Source organism: Carassius gibelio, chromosome A2 (assembly GCF_023724105.1).
Source record: "Carassius gibelio isolate Cgi1373 ecotype wild population from Czech Republic chromosome A2, carGib1.2-hapl.c, whole genome shotgun sequence".
Lineage (NCBI taxonomy): Eukaryota > Metazoa > Chordata > Actinopteri > Cypriniformes > Cyprinidae > Carassius > Carassius gibelio.
Genome location: NC_068372.1, coordinates 29,314,612 through 29,330,384, shown reverse-complemented (window position 1 = coordinate 29,330,384; position 15,773 = coordinate 29,314,612). Strand labels below are relative to the sequence as shown.

The window sequence follows — 15,773 nt, the reverse complement described above, 5'->3', positions numbered from 1 at the left end:
TTTATAGATATTTACCTTTATATTATATTATATTATATTATATGTGAAGTAAACCATATGTATCTATTCATTTAACATATAGAATATATATATATATATAGAGAGAGAGAGAGAGAGAGAGAGTGTGTGAATGTGTGTGTATATGTATGTATGTATGGATAGATGGATAGATAGATAGATATCATATAATAATCTAGTATCATACATGTGTAGTATTTAAATTGTATTAATAAAGACCATTTTTACAGTCAAAAATGGAGAAAGGTTAAAATGGATTTGTTTTTAGTTTAGACAAAAAAGTGTTCAAAATTAGGTAGAATTTAATTATTTATTATTATTATTATTGTTATTATTATTATTATTATTATTATTGCTTTTTATAAAATAAAAAAAACGATTTAAAAGGCGACAAAAAATTTTTTATTTTCCACATCTGATTCTAATATTTGTAGTGGATAACGTAAATCTTGCAAGTGTGTATATTCTAAATGGAATTTTGCTCCGCTCTTCCTTTGGAATGCGTCGGAACCGGAAGTGTTGGTGACGTCACGGCCGCTCTCATCATATTCCCAGCGCAGGACTATAACCGACTGACTGAAGAGATTGAAAACTTTGACAAACTCTCCCGAAAAGCCGCCTTAAAGTTCAGTAAAGTTTCCCTCCGTGATGCGAGGGTGTGTTTGAAGCGGACTGGCCGTGTGGCAGATGTGGACCGGCTGTTAGCGGTGGATGGAGTCGGGGTTCGGTGTCCAGCGGAGGGCCGGTGGTGGCTCGCCCGCTGTAGGAGCGTCGCAGCGCCGCAGGAAGATGCCGCCGAGAGCGGCTGATTATAAACTCCAGGTGATCATCATCGGCTCCCGTGGAGTGGGAAAAACCAGCCTTATGGAGAGATACACGGATGATACATTCTGCGAGGCGTGCAAATCCACTGTGGGTAAGACAAACTGACAGAGAGAGTTAGTGAAAGAGGGTCAACAACAACGACTATCCGTTTATTTGTGTTACTAGTATCCGTTATCTTTCTGTTTACGTTAGTTACCTTAACAACACAAACATACCACATTGTGTTTATCTTCTCAAGTCAGTTCAACTGTATCCAAGGTTTGAATAATGAGAACGCTACAGCATAGATAAGTCAACTATACATAGATAGTTTTGTAATTAAACGACCCTTAGCTAGTATGGGATAGATATGTAACTAATTTGCAAACAGTATCAGTGTTTACTTAGTAAACCATAGATGAATATTAAAGATACAATAACTAATAAAACATACTCCTTTATTAGAGATGGATAATTCTATCCAGTTTGGAAAGCATAGATAGTTAACTCCAATTCATTTGTAAACTATTAATGGTTTGCAGTTGGCTGTTAGATGGATATTAGTGTTTTAGTTTTTAATGCACCGATAGTTAACAATGGATATTTAATAAACCATAGATGCCTATTAAAGATAGATAACTGTACATATCAGTTTAGTAAAGATTAATAATTATTTCCAGTTTGGTGAGCATAAATAGTTAACTATTTAATTAGTGAAGTATAGATGGTTAGTAATTGGCACTTTGATGAATAGTTATTTTCAGTTAAAAAAGTAATGGACAATGTTTATTAGTGAAAGTAAAACTATTAATGAAATATAAATGGTTATTATATACATACATAAATTCTTTAAATGGCACATTTTAAATTGTAATAATATTTCACAATATTATTGTGTGTGTGTGTGTGTGTGTGTATGTAATATTAAGAATTAATAATAAATAAATAAAATAATATGAATATATTAATATTTGTTTTTGTGTACATAATTGTGAACTCTGCAGTTATTTTATTATGGATATTATAATTTTGTATAATAAAAAATGTCAAATAGTCAAAAATAAAAAAATAAAAGTGTTTGCCTTCTAACATTAAGAGTTTCAGCAGTATAACAATGACCACTTAGCAACAGTTCAGAGGTCAGAGTAGCAGCTCTGGTCAATCAGGTTTGGTCCTGACTGTGTCGACAGAAACTTTTCAGCCAGATGTTAGAAAGCCACAATCTGAAAATCACATCTGTGCCAGTGACCACGTAAATCCGAGAACATTTTCCTAATAATAATCTGACTTTTGTAACACAGATTGATGCAAACAATTTCAAATGATGTAAGAGTTTGATGTTAACACATGAATGTGAGTTTAGTTTGCATCTGTGTCTAAACGGTTTTCATCCCTCATTCTCATGCCCAGTTTTTTTATAATGTCGTTTCATGGGAGATCTGCCGAATGCTGAATCAGTCTGCATCAATCATGTGATGAGTGCCACGTTTAGAAAACATGCATTAATATAATAAAACCGTTTGGTACAAAATCAGTGATTTTTAGCCAACACATAAATGTTTGAACCAGTGCACATGTGAAAACTTCACTCAGTTGTGACAGGCCTTCACATCAGATTAGTTGCATGCCAATATCCCAGAATAGCCAGACACACACAGCTGCTGTGACATGATCTGTGCTTTGACTTTGGCTGTGTTTATTGCCATACACATGGGAATATTTAGGCACAAAACCTAATCTATTTGTATGTGTTATATTAAATGTTAGTGCTTTCAGTTATGTGTCAGATAACAGTGAATTTTAGAGGCACTGTAAAGCTTGAAGACTCCGTATGACTGATCTTACATGTTGTTTCTTCGTGCTTGTCTGTTTGTGTTGAAGGTGTGGATTTCAAAATCAAAACGGTGGAGTTGAGAGGAAAGAAGATCAGGTTACAGATCTGGTGAGTAGAGAGGAAGTGCTGTGTCCTTATCGTTGACTCAGCCCACTCTGTCACTTCCTGTGTCTCAGAAGCACATGAGATGAAGTCGCTCTGCACCTAGTCATAAATTCCAGTCCAGAGTCTGTTAGACTCAAACCTCTTTCATGTGTTGCTGCTGAGATTTAATCAGCTGTGTTTGCTTGCAGTTAACCAACTTTTAACTTACTCTGTGGCATTTTAACATCATAAAGAATTATTAAAGCATTACAGTACACTCATCACTAATATTGCGACTTTTAATTTGTGATCGAATGCTTGCAGCATCCCAGAATTCAACAATGAATTTAAACATGTGCATTTTAAGTGTGATATCACTAATTTCATAACACTAACTGATGTGTATGTCCTTTTTCACCTACTCCTGCCAATCTCGCCGACTGACATTTGTTTATTCAATTCTATTCAGTTTTAATCTATCCTATTCTATTATTTTCTACGATTCTGTTGTGGTCTGGGTTTATGGTGTATTCTATTCTTTCTTTTTTTGTTGTGATCAACTCTTTATTGTCTTTAGATTAACAAAATAACATCCATACAAACAAACAGGGAAGGGGGAACAACAGACATATTATTAAGGATTTCCAACCTGAAAGGCTTATTCTATTCTGATCTGTTTCTTATGGAAGTGTTTTTCTGACACGGGATGAAAAACTAAAAAAATGTATATAAAAACTGTTTTGCAATTCTGACTTTTTTTTCTGAATTTTGAGTTTGCATCTCGCAGTTCTGTTTTTGCCTGTTTCCTCCATGGAATAAAAAAAAAAGTATTGACATTTTTTACCACATTTCAGACTTTTCTTCACAGAATTGAATTTTCAGAGTTAACATCTCAAATTATTATTTTTATTTTTTTCCTCAGAATTGAGAGAGAAGTTGCAATTGCATTTTTTTTTTTTTGGAAAAAAGTTTCCATTGTTTCTTTTTTCAATTCTGCTTTATTTGATTTGGCTCTGTTACATTCTATTAGATTCTGTTTCTGTTTTTTATTTATTTACTTTGGGTCTGTTGTATTCTATTCTGTTTGGTTCTATTCTACAGAGTTCTATTCAGATAGAGTTTCATTTATTCTTTTCTATGTTCTTTTCTATATTTTTAATTGTGACTAAAAATTAATACAACAAATGATATGTGGAAGACTCCTAATAATTAAAAAACATGAATGTAAGAAATCTTTCCACATTTTACTTCATCAGTTAGGCTGTTTAGTATAAGTTTAATTGGTTTAATTTATCATTCATACCATTCACTAATAATGTGATGCCTATAGAAAATATAGATGCTACTCTTTCTCATTTCGATTATTTACTCTTCATTTTTACAGGCAAGCCAAATCACAAAATGTATTCATTGAATTAGAATAGTCTATTATAGCCTATTATTGTGAACATCTCTAGTTCTTTTCTTTTTAGTCTGTAAACTAATCTTTCTGTTATTGAGAGTCTGGTTCAGTCATTTTGTAACCGGTCCAAACTAATACTAACCTCCCATCTCCTCCACTTTATCATCATTATTTCTTTTGACCCTAAAACTCGCCGGCTTCTCTCACACCACACTTCTGCAGATGTCTGCTTTCGAACGTCCCATCTGTAAAACATCTCCACTCACATCCAGCTACCCAGCATCCATGAGTGTCTGTCTTAACTGCTCATTGACATGTGACGCCTCACCGGTCTTCTTTGTGACATCATATCCTGTTTTGGAAACATGCAGCCAGACTAGGGTGAATAAGGTACAGTAATAACATGGAAATTGACTTTTGCGGTGTCCCATAATGTTAATAAAAATTAATCAGAATTGTCTTTTTCCTTTTAATCAAGATCTGTTCATGAAAGACATTAATGTTTTATGAAATTACTGGCAAAGCAAATGATCTGAGCAAGTCCTAATGCACCTTCCTGTTCTTGTTATGAATGTTATGAGTGATTCATTGGTGCATGTTATGTTTGTCTTTGTAATCTTTTATTAAATTGAAAATAAACTGACATTGTTTTACAGCTGAGGTCACAGCCCCCCTCCTTACTTTTTCCATCCCTCCCTTCCAGCCGTCTGTGATTGTAAAGACACGATTTCTCCTAATAGTCGAACGTATGATTTCTTCCTCACTCTGGATGTCATGCAAGTCTGATAATGTTGGCTGATTGCAGGGACACAGCAGGACAAGAGAGGTTTAACAGCATCACTTCAGCGTATTACCGTGGCGCGAAAGGCATCGTACTGGTCTACGACATCACCAAGCAGGAAACCTTTGAAGACCTGCCTAAATGGATGAAGATGATAGACAAGGTACTCAAACATCTAAAACACTGATTCATTTTAAACATTCAAGTGTTTTGAACCATTCAAGCACAAGAAGAGGCAAAAGAGAACTCAAGTGCACACACTCAAACACTGCATCATATCCTTAAAGAGGCAGCAGCCTATACACACCTGCTGCTGTCTGTCAGCTTTGACAAAGATCTATATGTATTGTGGTATAAAGAAAGTAAAGGGTTCTTTAAATAATAAAGAACCATTTCTTTGCTCATCTGAAAATTATCCAATCTGTGACTCAAAATCTGTAATATGATCCAAGGTGATCAGTTGCATCTCTACTTGTTATTTGAAGAAAAAATACAATCACTAGTTTTTTTTTTTTATATATATGTTTTTGATCATCCTAATTTTCCACAGTGTGAAGTTCAGCTGATTTCCTTTTTATTCGGTCTAGTTAAATTTATTTAAGGCTACCAAAACCTGAAGAATGCCTGCCCTAAAGGGATACCATTTGTTTACTAAAGTGTTGTTTTGCTTCTGTGTAGTATGCATCAGAGGATGCTGAGCTCCTATTGGTTGGGAACAAACTGGACTGTGAGTCTGATCGTGCCATCTCACGACAACAAGCAGAGAGGGTGAGAGCAGTGTTATTTCAGTATTGTTTATGTACCATATTAATAAATAATAGTTATGTATATTTTTATTTCAGTTTAACTTTGTTTGTTTTAGCATTTTTGGTACTTTTATTTCGTTTGCTGAAAGTAACTTTTAATAGTTTTAGTTGGCTAATTTCTGTTTTCTGAAAGTAACAAAGGTTATTTATTTATTTAATTATTTTTTTGTAATAAAACTTAATTTGTAGATGCTGAGTTAAAAAAAAAATAATACAAAAAACTTTTCATCTTGTACAGCTATTTCACATCAAGAAGCTGGGAGGGTGTTATTTTAGTATTATTTCAATAGCATTTATTAATGTTGAATTATTATTTCAGTTTTTATTGCAATGTTATTAATTTATTCATTTTTTTATTTACATTTTAGTAATTTTGTTATGTGTTTTGTTCTTTTTGATTATTATTATACTTTTAAATCTTTCTGTTTAGTTTTCTATTTTAATTTTAGGTTTTAGAATTTATTTATTTCAGTTAATTGCAAAGGCAACATTTCTAATATTTTCAAACTATATACAGTAAATAAAGCACTTATCAAAATAACTAAAGAAGGCAAATGTCAGAAGCTTTTATTTGAATGGTTTTAATGACAAAAAGAGGTATTCAAAATGTATTATTTAACTTACAATTTGCTAAGGGGTGGAAAAATATGTTCAAAAACATTCAATGGCAAATAATTTTACAGCCAAAACAATATTTTAGGATTCAGCGCCTCAAAATTAGTTAGAAACAGGCATTGTTTCATTCAGCAAATATGAGTGATGTTATAATGCTTTTTTATGATTTGCTATTAGAACTTTATTTTTGCCTCAGGTTTACCTTGACATTTAGCTCAGTGGAGGGCATCTTTCAGTCCGTCCAAAGCCTATACATCTTCTGAAGCCATACAATATTTTGGTCTGTTACTATTATGAAGAAGAAAGAGCCTCAGTCAGCTGATTGCATTAAAAAAAAACAAATATTGAATTATTTGTATATTAATCCCATTCAGAAGCACCATCAGACTGAAATAAATGTCTTCATTTCTGTCAGTTTGCTTCACGGATATCAGGGATGCGTTTCTGTGAGGCCAGTGCCAAGGATAACTTTAATGTGGATGAGATATTCCTTAAACTAGTTGATGACATTTTGAGTAAGGTAAGTGGAGATGTTTTGTTACCATTTTATCAAAATCTTTGTTCATCAAAATGTTCTCTTTGAAAAATTCTCAGTGCCTGAGAATGAGGCATTAACTATCACAAGTGTTTCTGGCCTCGTTGCAATTCTAAAATAAATGCATTTTTATTTTATTTTTTTAAGTGCATTTTTTTGATTATATAACAATAAGAATTACAAATAATAAGAATAAAATAATAATAACTAAACAATATTAAACAAAATAAGAAATACTGTAATATTTTACTTTGAAATTAAGTCAAGTATTTAACAAAAATCACTACATGACATGTATGAAATTCTGTACGTGACAAATAAAGAACCATTAGTACAACTGTAAAATTTGAATCTTAATTTTCAAATGTTAAGCTTTAATTTTGATGGAAAAATGACAACAGATGCACTTGTTATTACAAGTTTGGGAAGATGGTTGGCACATTTTTCAATCTCGAATGCAACTCAAGCGCACGCATTCGGTTTTATTTTGATTTATCGTTCAGCCCTGATTCCCATCTCTTTTGAGCAAGTACTTACCATTTTAGTGTGCAATGCACATCAGACAGTCATATAAGAGTATCTAACATCTTACAAACTGACTAAATGTTGTGCTTCCACAGATGCCTCTTGAAGTCCCCAGTAAAGAGCTGTCCAACAGCGTCCTGTCCCTTCAGCCCGAACCCGAAATCCCACCAGAGCTGCCTCCGCCGCGCATGCGCTGCTGTTGAGACTCGCTTCACGCTTTATTTAGAAACCCAACACCACCTTCCCTCTGAGAACCCAACACATGCTGTTAAAGACTCCCGCCACCAGGGGGCGAAATGCCCATCTCATGAGAGTCCAGCCCATACGGATGATGAGATGATGGCCTGTCATTACCAAAAAAAGATGAAAGACAAACGCTCTTTACCACATAATCAAAGATCCCTCACAAACCATAGCCTCTGCAATTTAACATCCTCTGTATTTTGTTACCTCTAGCTGCCAGTAGAGAACATCCGTATCATCACACACACATAAATGCATTCATTTCGACCGCCCATACATACACTACCTCATTTCTGGAAATCAAAGGATAGTGTTTGTCTGACGTGTGCCTTCCTGATCTGAAAACCGCTGCACGCGCATCACAAACAAACATGAAATGTCATAACCCATCAACTTCTATTTATATGTAGTTTCCATCATCATATACTCTCAGTAGAAACAAGAAACTACTATTTCTATTGGACGACGGATACTCTAACCTTGTCTTTCACGTCACGTTTCAAAAAATGCATTCAGCTGATTTCTTAAGGAAAACTTTACAAGTCCCAAATTGGTTTGGCATTAAAAGCGAACTGGATGTACATTTCATGAGAAGCTGCGTGTTTAGGAGTCAGTTCGTGGTTGGGTTGTCCTTATGCCTTACGTTCTATCAGTGTTACTGTGTTTGAGGTGGATTTCGTGTTATCCGTCGTGTTTTGCACTACAATCCATTCGGAGCTAACAGCTGAAATGCTGAATGTTAGTGAAGGACCTGTGTACAGAAGATTCATCTTATCATTAAGCAGCAGAGAGATGCTTCCTGGTCTTTTTTCACTCTCATTTAACTCGAGTAGAATAAAGGAAGGTTAATAATTGAGTTCATTGTTTTATTCTCTAGATCTGGACTGCAGAACTGAAATGCTCTCACCGAAAGGGCTATTTCTCTGTGGAGAGCTGTTTGGGAGTAAAACGGGACATTGGCTTTAACACTTGTTCCTAAAAACACTCTTCAGTTAACATCACTATGCTTCTGTGATCCTGGACAAACTGCTGACTCCACTGGATTTCAGGTGAATTGAATCATTTGCCTGCGTTAGCTGAAGGACAGTAGTAATGATAAAGCTGTGTTATATAACAAAATATAACCGGTGTTTGATGGGCACGGCTATTCCAGCTGAACCAGATATGCAGTTTTTTGTGAGTTTATGGAAATATGATGCATTTTTCATAGAAACTGTAGAGGACTGACAGTGTTACTGTGCATCTGGAACATCATCTACAGAGAAAATTTAAAAATCTTAATAAAACCGTGTCTCGGTCAAATTTGACCCCAAATATTTCAAATAAATCAATGGGTTAAATATGACCTATAAATGTTTTGGCAGGTTTAATGCGATTCACCAAGTCAAATAATAGAAAGATGATTCATGTGTGTAGTGTTGTTTATAATGCATTAATATTCTCATCAGAAACCAGTATAGTGTTAAATAACCAAACTTGTGTCTGTTTCTGGGGGACTGATGTTTGACTGTTGCTGAGGTTTTTGGTTTCGTATTATTCTTACTCCATTTAACTCCAATTTAACTTCTTCGAACTGTGTGTCCTTTGAAAGTTGATAACCAACCTAAACCTTATGTGTTAACAGTGTTAGGAAAAGTGTACTAACCACCAAAAAAGTTGATGGTTGCAGACTGGTGCCAAATTATAACCTTATGTGTTACTCTAATGATCATCTGATCCTTTTCACCAAGTGCTTTTTATTTTCTTTCTCTGCGGGATTGGCAGATGTTTAATTTATTTTGGATGGTAGTTGAATTTCTTCTGAACCTGGAGTCAGATTTTTTGTGTGTGTCTGAAGGCGCGCACTCTTTAGTTTTTCTTGTTTTTAATTCATATTTTATTTTGCTTAGTTTGAAGCTTAGTAAGTCTGACTTTCATGCTCTTCAGAAAGACTGTCAGTGACACATCAGTGATCTTGAAAAAGCTAAACCCAACATGCTCTTTGAACTCAGTAGAGTTTCTTAATTCTAGTGGCAAATGTTGCCTTTATAAACCTTAATTTTGTACAGAATAGCCTTGGATTTGTTTTAGTCTCTTGGCCAATCACAGTAATCCATTACAAAAACTAAAAAATGAAACGGATCCTCATTACACTGCAAAACAAAACAGTATTTTGTACGAATAATATGTTGGTATTAGTTATTTGAAACAGTTTGGCATGTTTAAGCAGTTTTGTGGTATTTATAACTTGTGGTATTCTTTAACTAATGAAGTGCAAATAAAGATATATATTTATTACACAAATGTGTGTAACCATTCTGATGCTTTTCTTTCACTTTACCTAAGCCTAAACTTACTTTTGCAGGATTTTATTCTATTTATTCTTAAATTGCAAAATATGTGAATGTGTGTACAGTGTTATGAGTTTCATTTTTATGTTCAGAAATGTACTTTTCTCTTTTCACAGTATGATGGCGCTGTTGGATAAAAAAAACTAATTGTATAACTACTGCCATCTAGCCTGGGTTAATTTAGTATTGTTAATTTATTTAGTGTTCATTTAATACAGTTTTATTAATATTTTCATAATTTCATAATTTTTATTTTAATTATGGTTATTTTATTTATTTCAGTTTTGGATTAAGTTTACTTTATTTCCAATTAGTATGCTATTTCAGAGCTTTAATTTCAACTGATTTCAGTTGGTAGCGGTTTCATTTTAGTATGTTTGAGATACTGTATTTTTATTAATATTGCAGTTTTACCGCAATAGTTTCCGTTTTCAGTTTAATTTTATTTTTACTATTTTTTTTCCCTGTGTTTTTGTCGTTTTTAGAAGTTTTTGTCTCTATAGTTTTATTAATTTCAGTTTCAGTTATTTTACATTAGAAACATTATTTTTTTGTACATAGTTTATCTGATAACACCATCAGTAAAATGGTGTTGTTTTGTAATATTTTTTTAAGACTCACCCGCATGCATTTATTGCATGTAGTTAGTTTTTTTTTTTATAACACATATAATGATAAAACATTGTTTCTCTCCCTGTGTCTCTTTTGTAGTTGTTTGTGTGTGTGTGTGTGTGTGCGCGCGCGCGCTTCTCGTTGCGTCTCCACGCGTACGCACGCGTGCCTGACCTGTACCGGTGCACGAGGAGGGGTATGTTCAGTATTTGTGTGTGAAAAACGGGCGCATGCGCTCCTCGAGACACGGATGGGAGCGTCAGACCGCAGCTGCAGATTTTTCCCATCAGTTGGGGGGAGAAGCGGCCAGGAGGTGGAGAGGACAGCAGGGATAGATGGGAATACTGTAATCCTGGGGAGGGTGGGGGGAGGGATGGATTGATTTTAAACGCACAGAAGCACGGACACCACCAGCACTTGGCCACATCATCCACCGTATTCCGTGAGGAGCATCGCGGCGATGGCTGAGGGCAAGTGAATTACGGGCGCGCGTCCATCTGAAGTGATGAGACTGAAGCGCGCGGCTGGATCTATCTGTCAGGTTGTATAATGGAGAGCTCCAATGGCTCCGACACCAAACCGCTGAGCCATCATCCTCATCCTCAGGTGGAGAAGAAGAGGTTAAACCGCGCGCCTTCCCCTGCCAGACCCGTCCTGAAGGATATCCACTCGCGAACGACCAAACCGATCGTGCCGAAATCCCCCAAATTCAACAAGCAGCCCGCGTCCGCCGCGCCGGTGACGCCTCACAGCCGCGTTCCGAGACGCACCGTACCAAACGCGAAGGACAAAACCGCATCAGCACCTGCAAAAACCAACATCAAGCGCTCAGCGACAAAAAAAGCTGTTAAAGTCATTCAGCATGCAGCATCCGAGCCGAAACCGGCCTGCAAAGCGGTTGATACCGTTGCTCCGCAGATCGCCAAGAACAAGGGAGGGCTGGCCCCGATACGCGTCCCCACCGGACGCGGCGTCTGTCAGACGGACAGCAGCTCGGATCTGTCCGACTGTCCCTCCGAGCCGCTGTCCGACGAGCAGAGGCTCGTTCGGGCCGCCAGTAGCGATGTGGAGTCTGGAAGCGGCTCCGGTTCGAGCGAGCAGGCGGCCGGGGCTCGGGTGCGCGGTGCGCACGCGGACAAATGCAAAGCCGAGAAAGATGCACAATTCAAACCGGAGGGCAAGGAAATGGCCCAAGAGGAACTGCTGAGGGAAATCGAAGACCTTCGATCGGAAAATGACTACCTCAAGGTGAGCAGACATTCAGTATTATCAGCTTTAAGATGCATCTAAGTATGAATTTTTTTTTTTGGTGATGCTTTAAACTTTTAAAAAGAACTGTGGTAGTTTGGTACAGTGGGGAACTTTGATTTATAGGCCTACTGTACTGTATTATATTCATCCTGTTCGTTTACATCTCTTAGACTAACTACTGCAGCATCATGTGTCTGTTAAAGCTTCTTCCTAGTCCTTTGACACACATATTTTCCAGAGTAAATAAATACATATATGTAACATGGCCTAACAGTAGGTCATGGTACAAAAAAACAATTTTTTGGAATACCAAATAAACATGATACAATATCTCTTACAACAAGAATCAAAATGACAGTGCCATTATAGTAAACAAAAAGATAAATAGATTATAAAAAATATTTTTTTTATATATATATATATATATATATATATATTTTTTTTTTATATATAAATGTAGTTTCATAACAAGGTTCGGGAGAAGCACGTCAGATACTTAACCTAATTAGCACAGGTGGAACCACTCAAGATAATCAACCTTAGGGTATAAATACAGCTGAATCAGCCTACCTGTCTCTATTGACGGTTTATCAGCATGCCGGTTCGCTTCGTCTGTCACCTTACCACGGACCCATTTTTCGTACCAACGAAGAGAGCTTCACCGGGGATTTATAAGACCTGCTGCTTTTGCCGGACCCGCGATCTTTCCTACCCAGTCAAACACGACCATTGAGCAGCATTAAGCGTCATCGCGACAGCTGCTCTCCTCGTCAAGCCACAAGTCGTGGCCAATAGACCGTGCAAGCTCCGAGCTCGCTCGCTCGACACAATGATCATGCCGCCCGAGACCGAGCTCTCTTCGAGCTGGAATCCAACCAGCCTGGGCCGCACCCAAGTTCTCACGGCAACAAGGCTCTCACTTCCCGTCGCGACTCAGCCTTTCACACCGGCGTTCCGGCCGAGTTGCAGTTTGACCGCGCGATGTTAACCAACACATTTTCAGGCGAAAACTCTAAAAGCTGGTTCATTGGATTTTACGGCAGTTGGCATCCAAAATGTTGCATCTAAAAGTAGGTTCGCGGCTAAAGTTTGTTAAATGACGTCATGACGCAGTTCCATCTTCTACTAGTGTTTTGTGGTGGTTTTGGCAAACCAGCGTAAAGATGCATTACCGCCACCTGCTGATCTGGAGTGTGGAGTGCGCATAGATTTGGACTACAGATACAAACGTAGATCCGTCAGATAATAATGCCACATTTAACCACGAACAAAGGCATTATTTCCATCCACACTGAAATGTCCAAGACATTACATTTGCCTTACCGAGCACGTTTAAACCTCACTGAAATGATACAATAATGTTCCATGATAAGTTAAAAAAAAAAAAAAAAAAAAAAAAAAAAAAAAAATCTCCATGCAATTTTTCTGGCAGGACCAAATTATTTAGGGACTTATTTAGTGATCACTCAAAATTCATGTAAAACGCATCTGCCCTCGTGTTTTGACACAGGACAGCAAGTGGGAGTAAAATTAATGTTGCCTTTTCAGGACCGTAATATGAAAAACAGGCAAGTAAATATCTTTAGAAACCACTTAGAAGCGAATAGCACATAACTGCTATTAACCCATTCGCTTGCAAGCATCGCCGACGGCCCCAGTTTATTATTGTTTCACTTCCACAGCACGTTAAACTTCACTCTGACTTGATATTGATAAACCGTGCATCAATTGAAAGTCTAAAGACTCTGGCTTCGATATTTGACCAATATTTCGATAAAACATATTTTCAGTGACAGTTATTTAGTAAATTCTATCAGGAATACGATTCCTATTCCTGAACGGTAAAACGTTGAAGTGTCAGCTCATGGACAAACGTCGATAATGTATCTAGTCAGAAAGAATCATGAGCAGAAACATTTTTATTTTGGGTATGTAATTTCTGTCTCCATGCAAAATGGGGGGTGACTGGTACGTTACTGCTATAATCATGTCCTCGGGTACAATGTCTTGCAAGACTAAACATGCTTCATCGTTTCCAAAACCCTTTTTTCCACAGTCCATACAACAACGTGAAAACAGCCTTCCAAACGTATCCGCCCGGGAGACCGCCTAAGAGCCCGGAGGCAAAATGAGAGGAAAATATGCTTTTCCAACAGTAACATAATAATGTGGACAATGCTTGAGGAATTGTCAAATCAGGCAACCAATTGCTAAGCTGGTAACACAATAGGCTACCCATTCATTTTTGCTTGCCCCATCAAATGTTACTAACCCTTTTTACTCTTACCGCAGCCAATATCTACAGCAGCCAAAAGCAAGTAGCCTTTCCTGTACCTCCTCACTGCCGCAGCTCCCGCAGGAGCCTTTCCCATATCTCCCCACTGCCGCAGCAGTGTCTGCTCCCGCAGGAACCTTTCCTGTACCTCCTCACTGCAGTATCTGCTCACGCAGGAGCTTTTTCCGTATCTCTCCACTGCCACAGCAGCGTCTGCTCCCGCAGGAGCCTTTCCCGTACCTCCTCACTGCCACAGATCTCCCCACTGCCGCAGCAGTGTCTGCTCCCGCAGGAGCCTTTTTTGTATCTCCCCGCTGCCGCAACAGTGTCCACTCCTGCATGAGCCTTGTCTGCATCTCCCGCATTTGGTCTTGCAGCGAGAACTGTTCTAGTAGAGCTCTTACGTTTTCTCTTTTGTCCAGTGAGCATTGGGTCTCTCAGTGGACACAGTGTGAGAAATCTCCCGGTCAAGCTTTCATTTCCCTCTTTCCCATTTTCTCTTTCTGTCCAGCGAGCATTTGGTCTCACAGCGGACGCAGTGAGAACTTTCCCGGTAGAGCACTTACCTTTTCTCTTCCGTCCAGTGAGTATTGGGTCTCACAGCGGACGCAGTGTGAGAAAATCTCCCGGTCAAGCTCTCATTATCTCTTTTTCCTGTTTTCTCTTTCTGTCCAGCGAGCATTTGGTCTCACAGCGGACGCACCGAGAACTTTCCCGGTAGAGCACTTACGTTTTCTCTTTCGTCCAGCGAGCATTGGGTCTCACAGCGGACGCAGTGTGAGAAAATCTCCCGGTCAAGCTCTCATTTCCCTCTTTCCTGTTTTCTCTTTCTGTCCAGCGAGCATTTGGTCTCACAGCGGACGCAGTGAGAACTTTCCCGGTAGAGCACTTACGTTTTCTCTTTCGTCCAGCGAGCATTGGGTCTCACAGCGGACGCAGTGTGAGAAAATCTCCCGGTCAAGCTCTCATTTCCCTCTTTCCTGTTTTCTCTTTCTGTCCAGCGAGCATTTGGTCTCACAGCGGACGCAGTGAGAACTTTCCCGGTAGAGCACTTACGTTTTCTCTTTCGTCCAGCGAGCATTTGGTCTCACAACGGACGCAGTGTGAGAAAATCTCCCGGTCAAGCTTTCATTTTCTCTCTTTCCTGTTTTCTCTTTCGGTCCAGCGAGCAATGGTCTCACAGCGGAGAAAGGCACAACTCGCCTGATCAGTCGCTCCAAATTACAATTGCTCCCCGTTGCAGGCCAGCAGGGCCCGTCAGTCCAGGTACAGTGAGCCGCCATCACAGGCCCACTGGACAAACATTCAGACCCTTTCTCGAGATGCCAGCCCGCCAAACGTGGCACTCATTTGGGGGGGTCTTTAGTTCGGCCGGCTGTCCTCCTGCTCTTTAGCTTTTTGGGGGGTACTCTAGGTTCGGGCCATTCCCGAGCTCGGAGCCCCTTCCCCGGACAGCACGCCAAATACGCATTATAATATTCAGTTAATTATATGTAAGTGTGAACTCGTGAAATGTAGTTTCATAACAAGGTTCGGGAGAAGCACGTCAGATACTTAACCTAATTAGCACAGGTGGAACCACTCAAGATAATCAACCTTAGGGTATAAATACAGCTGAATCAGCCTACCTGTCTCTATTGACGGTTTATCAGCATCCC

General features: G+C 38.3%; 2 protein-coding genes and 1 long non-coding RNA gene across 7 annotated transcripts in view; 2 read left to right on the top strand and 1 right to left on the bottom strand.

Moving 5' to 3' along the window:
* Window positions 1-397: 397 nt before the first annotated feature.
* On the bottom strand, window positions 398-14,083 carry LOC127937986 (uncharacterized). Its single transcript, XR_008148603.1, has 2 exons — window positions 12,411-14,083; window positions 398-7,748 (listed from the first exon to the last, which is right to left on the bottom strand). It is a non-coding gene; the product is annotated as an uncharacterized LOC127937986 (long non-coding RNA).
* LOC127937980 (ras-related protein Rab-12) lies at window positions 474-9,930 on the top strand. Its single transcript, XM_052534334.1, has 6 exons — window positions 474-934; window positions 2,704-2,764; window positions 4,948-5,086; window positions 5,602-5,691; window positions 6,760-6,864; window positions 7,500-9,930. The coding sequence occupies exons 1-6, from the start codon at window positions 730-732 to the stop codon at window positions 7,605-7,607; spliced, it is 708 nt and encodes a 235-aa protein (XP_052390294.1). The 5' UTR covers window positions 474-729; the 3' UTR covers window positions 7,608-9,930.
* The window catches only part of LOC127937933 (microtubule cross-linking factor 1-like), a 52,827-nt gene continuing 48,003 nt past the window's right edge, over window positions 10,950-15,773 (top strand). For all 5 annotated transcript variants that reach the window (XM_052534320.1, XM_052534316.1, XM_052534315.1 and 2 more), the window contains exon 1: window positions 10,950-11,837. In XM_052534320.1, the coding sequence (XP_052390280.1) occupies window positions 11,139-11,837 (699 nt within the window). In that variant the 5' untranslated portion in view covers window positions 10,950-11,138. The remainder of the gene's footprint in view (window positions 11,838-15,773) is intronic.

Coding starts and splice junctions, on each gene's coding strand:
- LOC127937980 (XM_052534334.1), top strand. CDS start 730: ATGGAGTCGGGGTTCGGTGTCCAGCGGAGGGCCGGTGGTGGCTCGCCC. Junction 935..2,703: donor GGCGTGCAAATCCACTGTGG/GTAAGACAAACT, acceptor TTTGTGTTGAAG/GTGTGGATTTCAAAATCAAA. Junction 2,765..4,947: donor AAGATCAGGTTACAGATCTG/GTGAGTAGAGAG, acceptor GGCTGATTGCAG/GGACACAGCAGGACAAGAGA.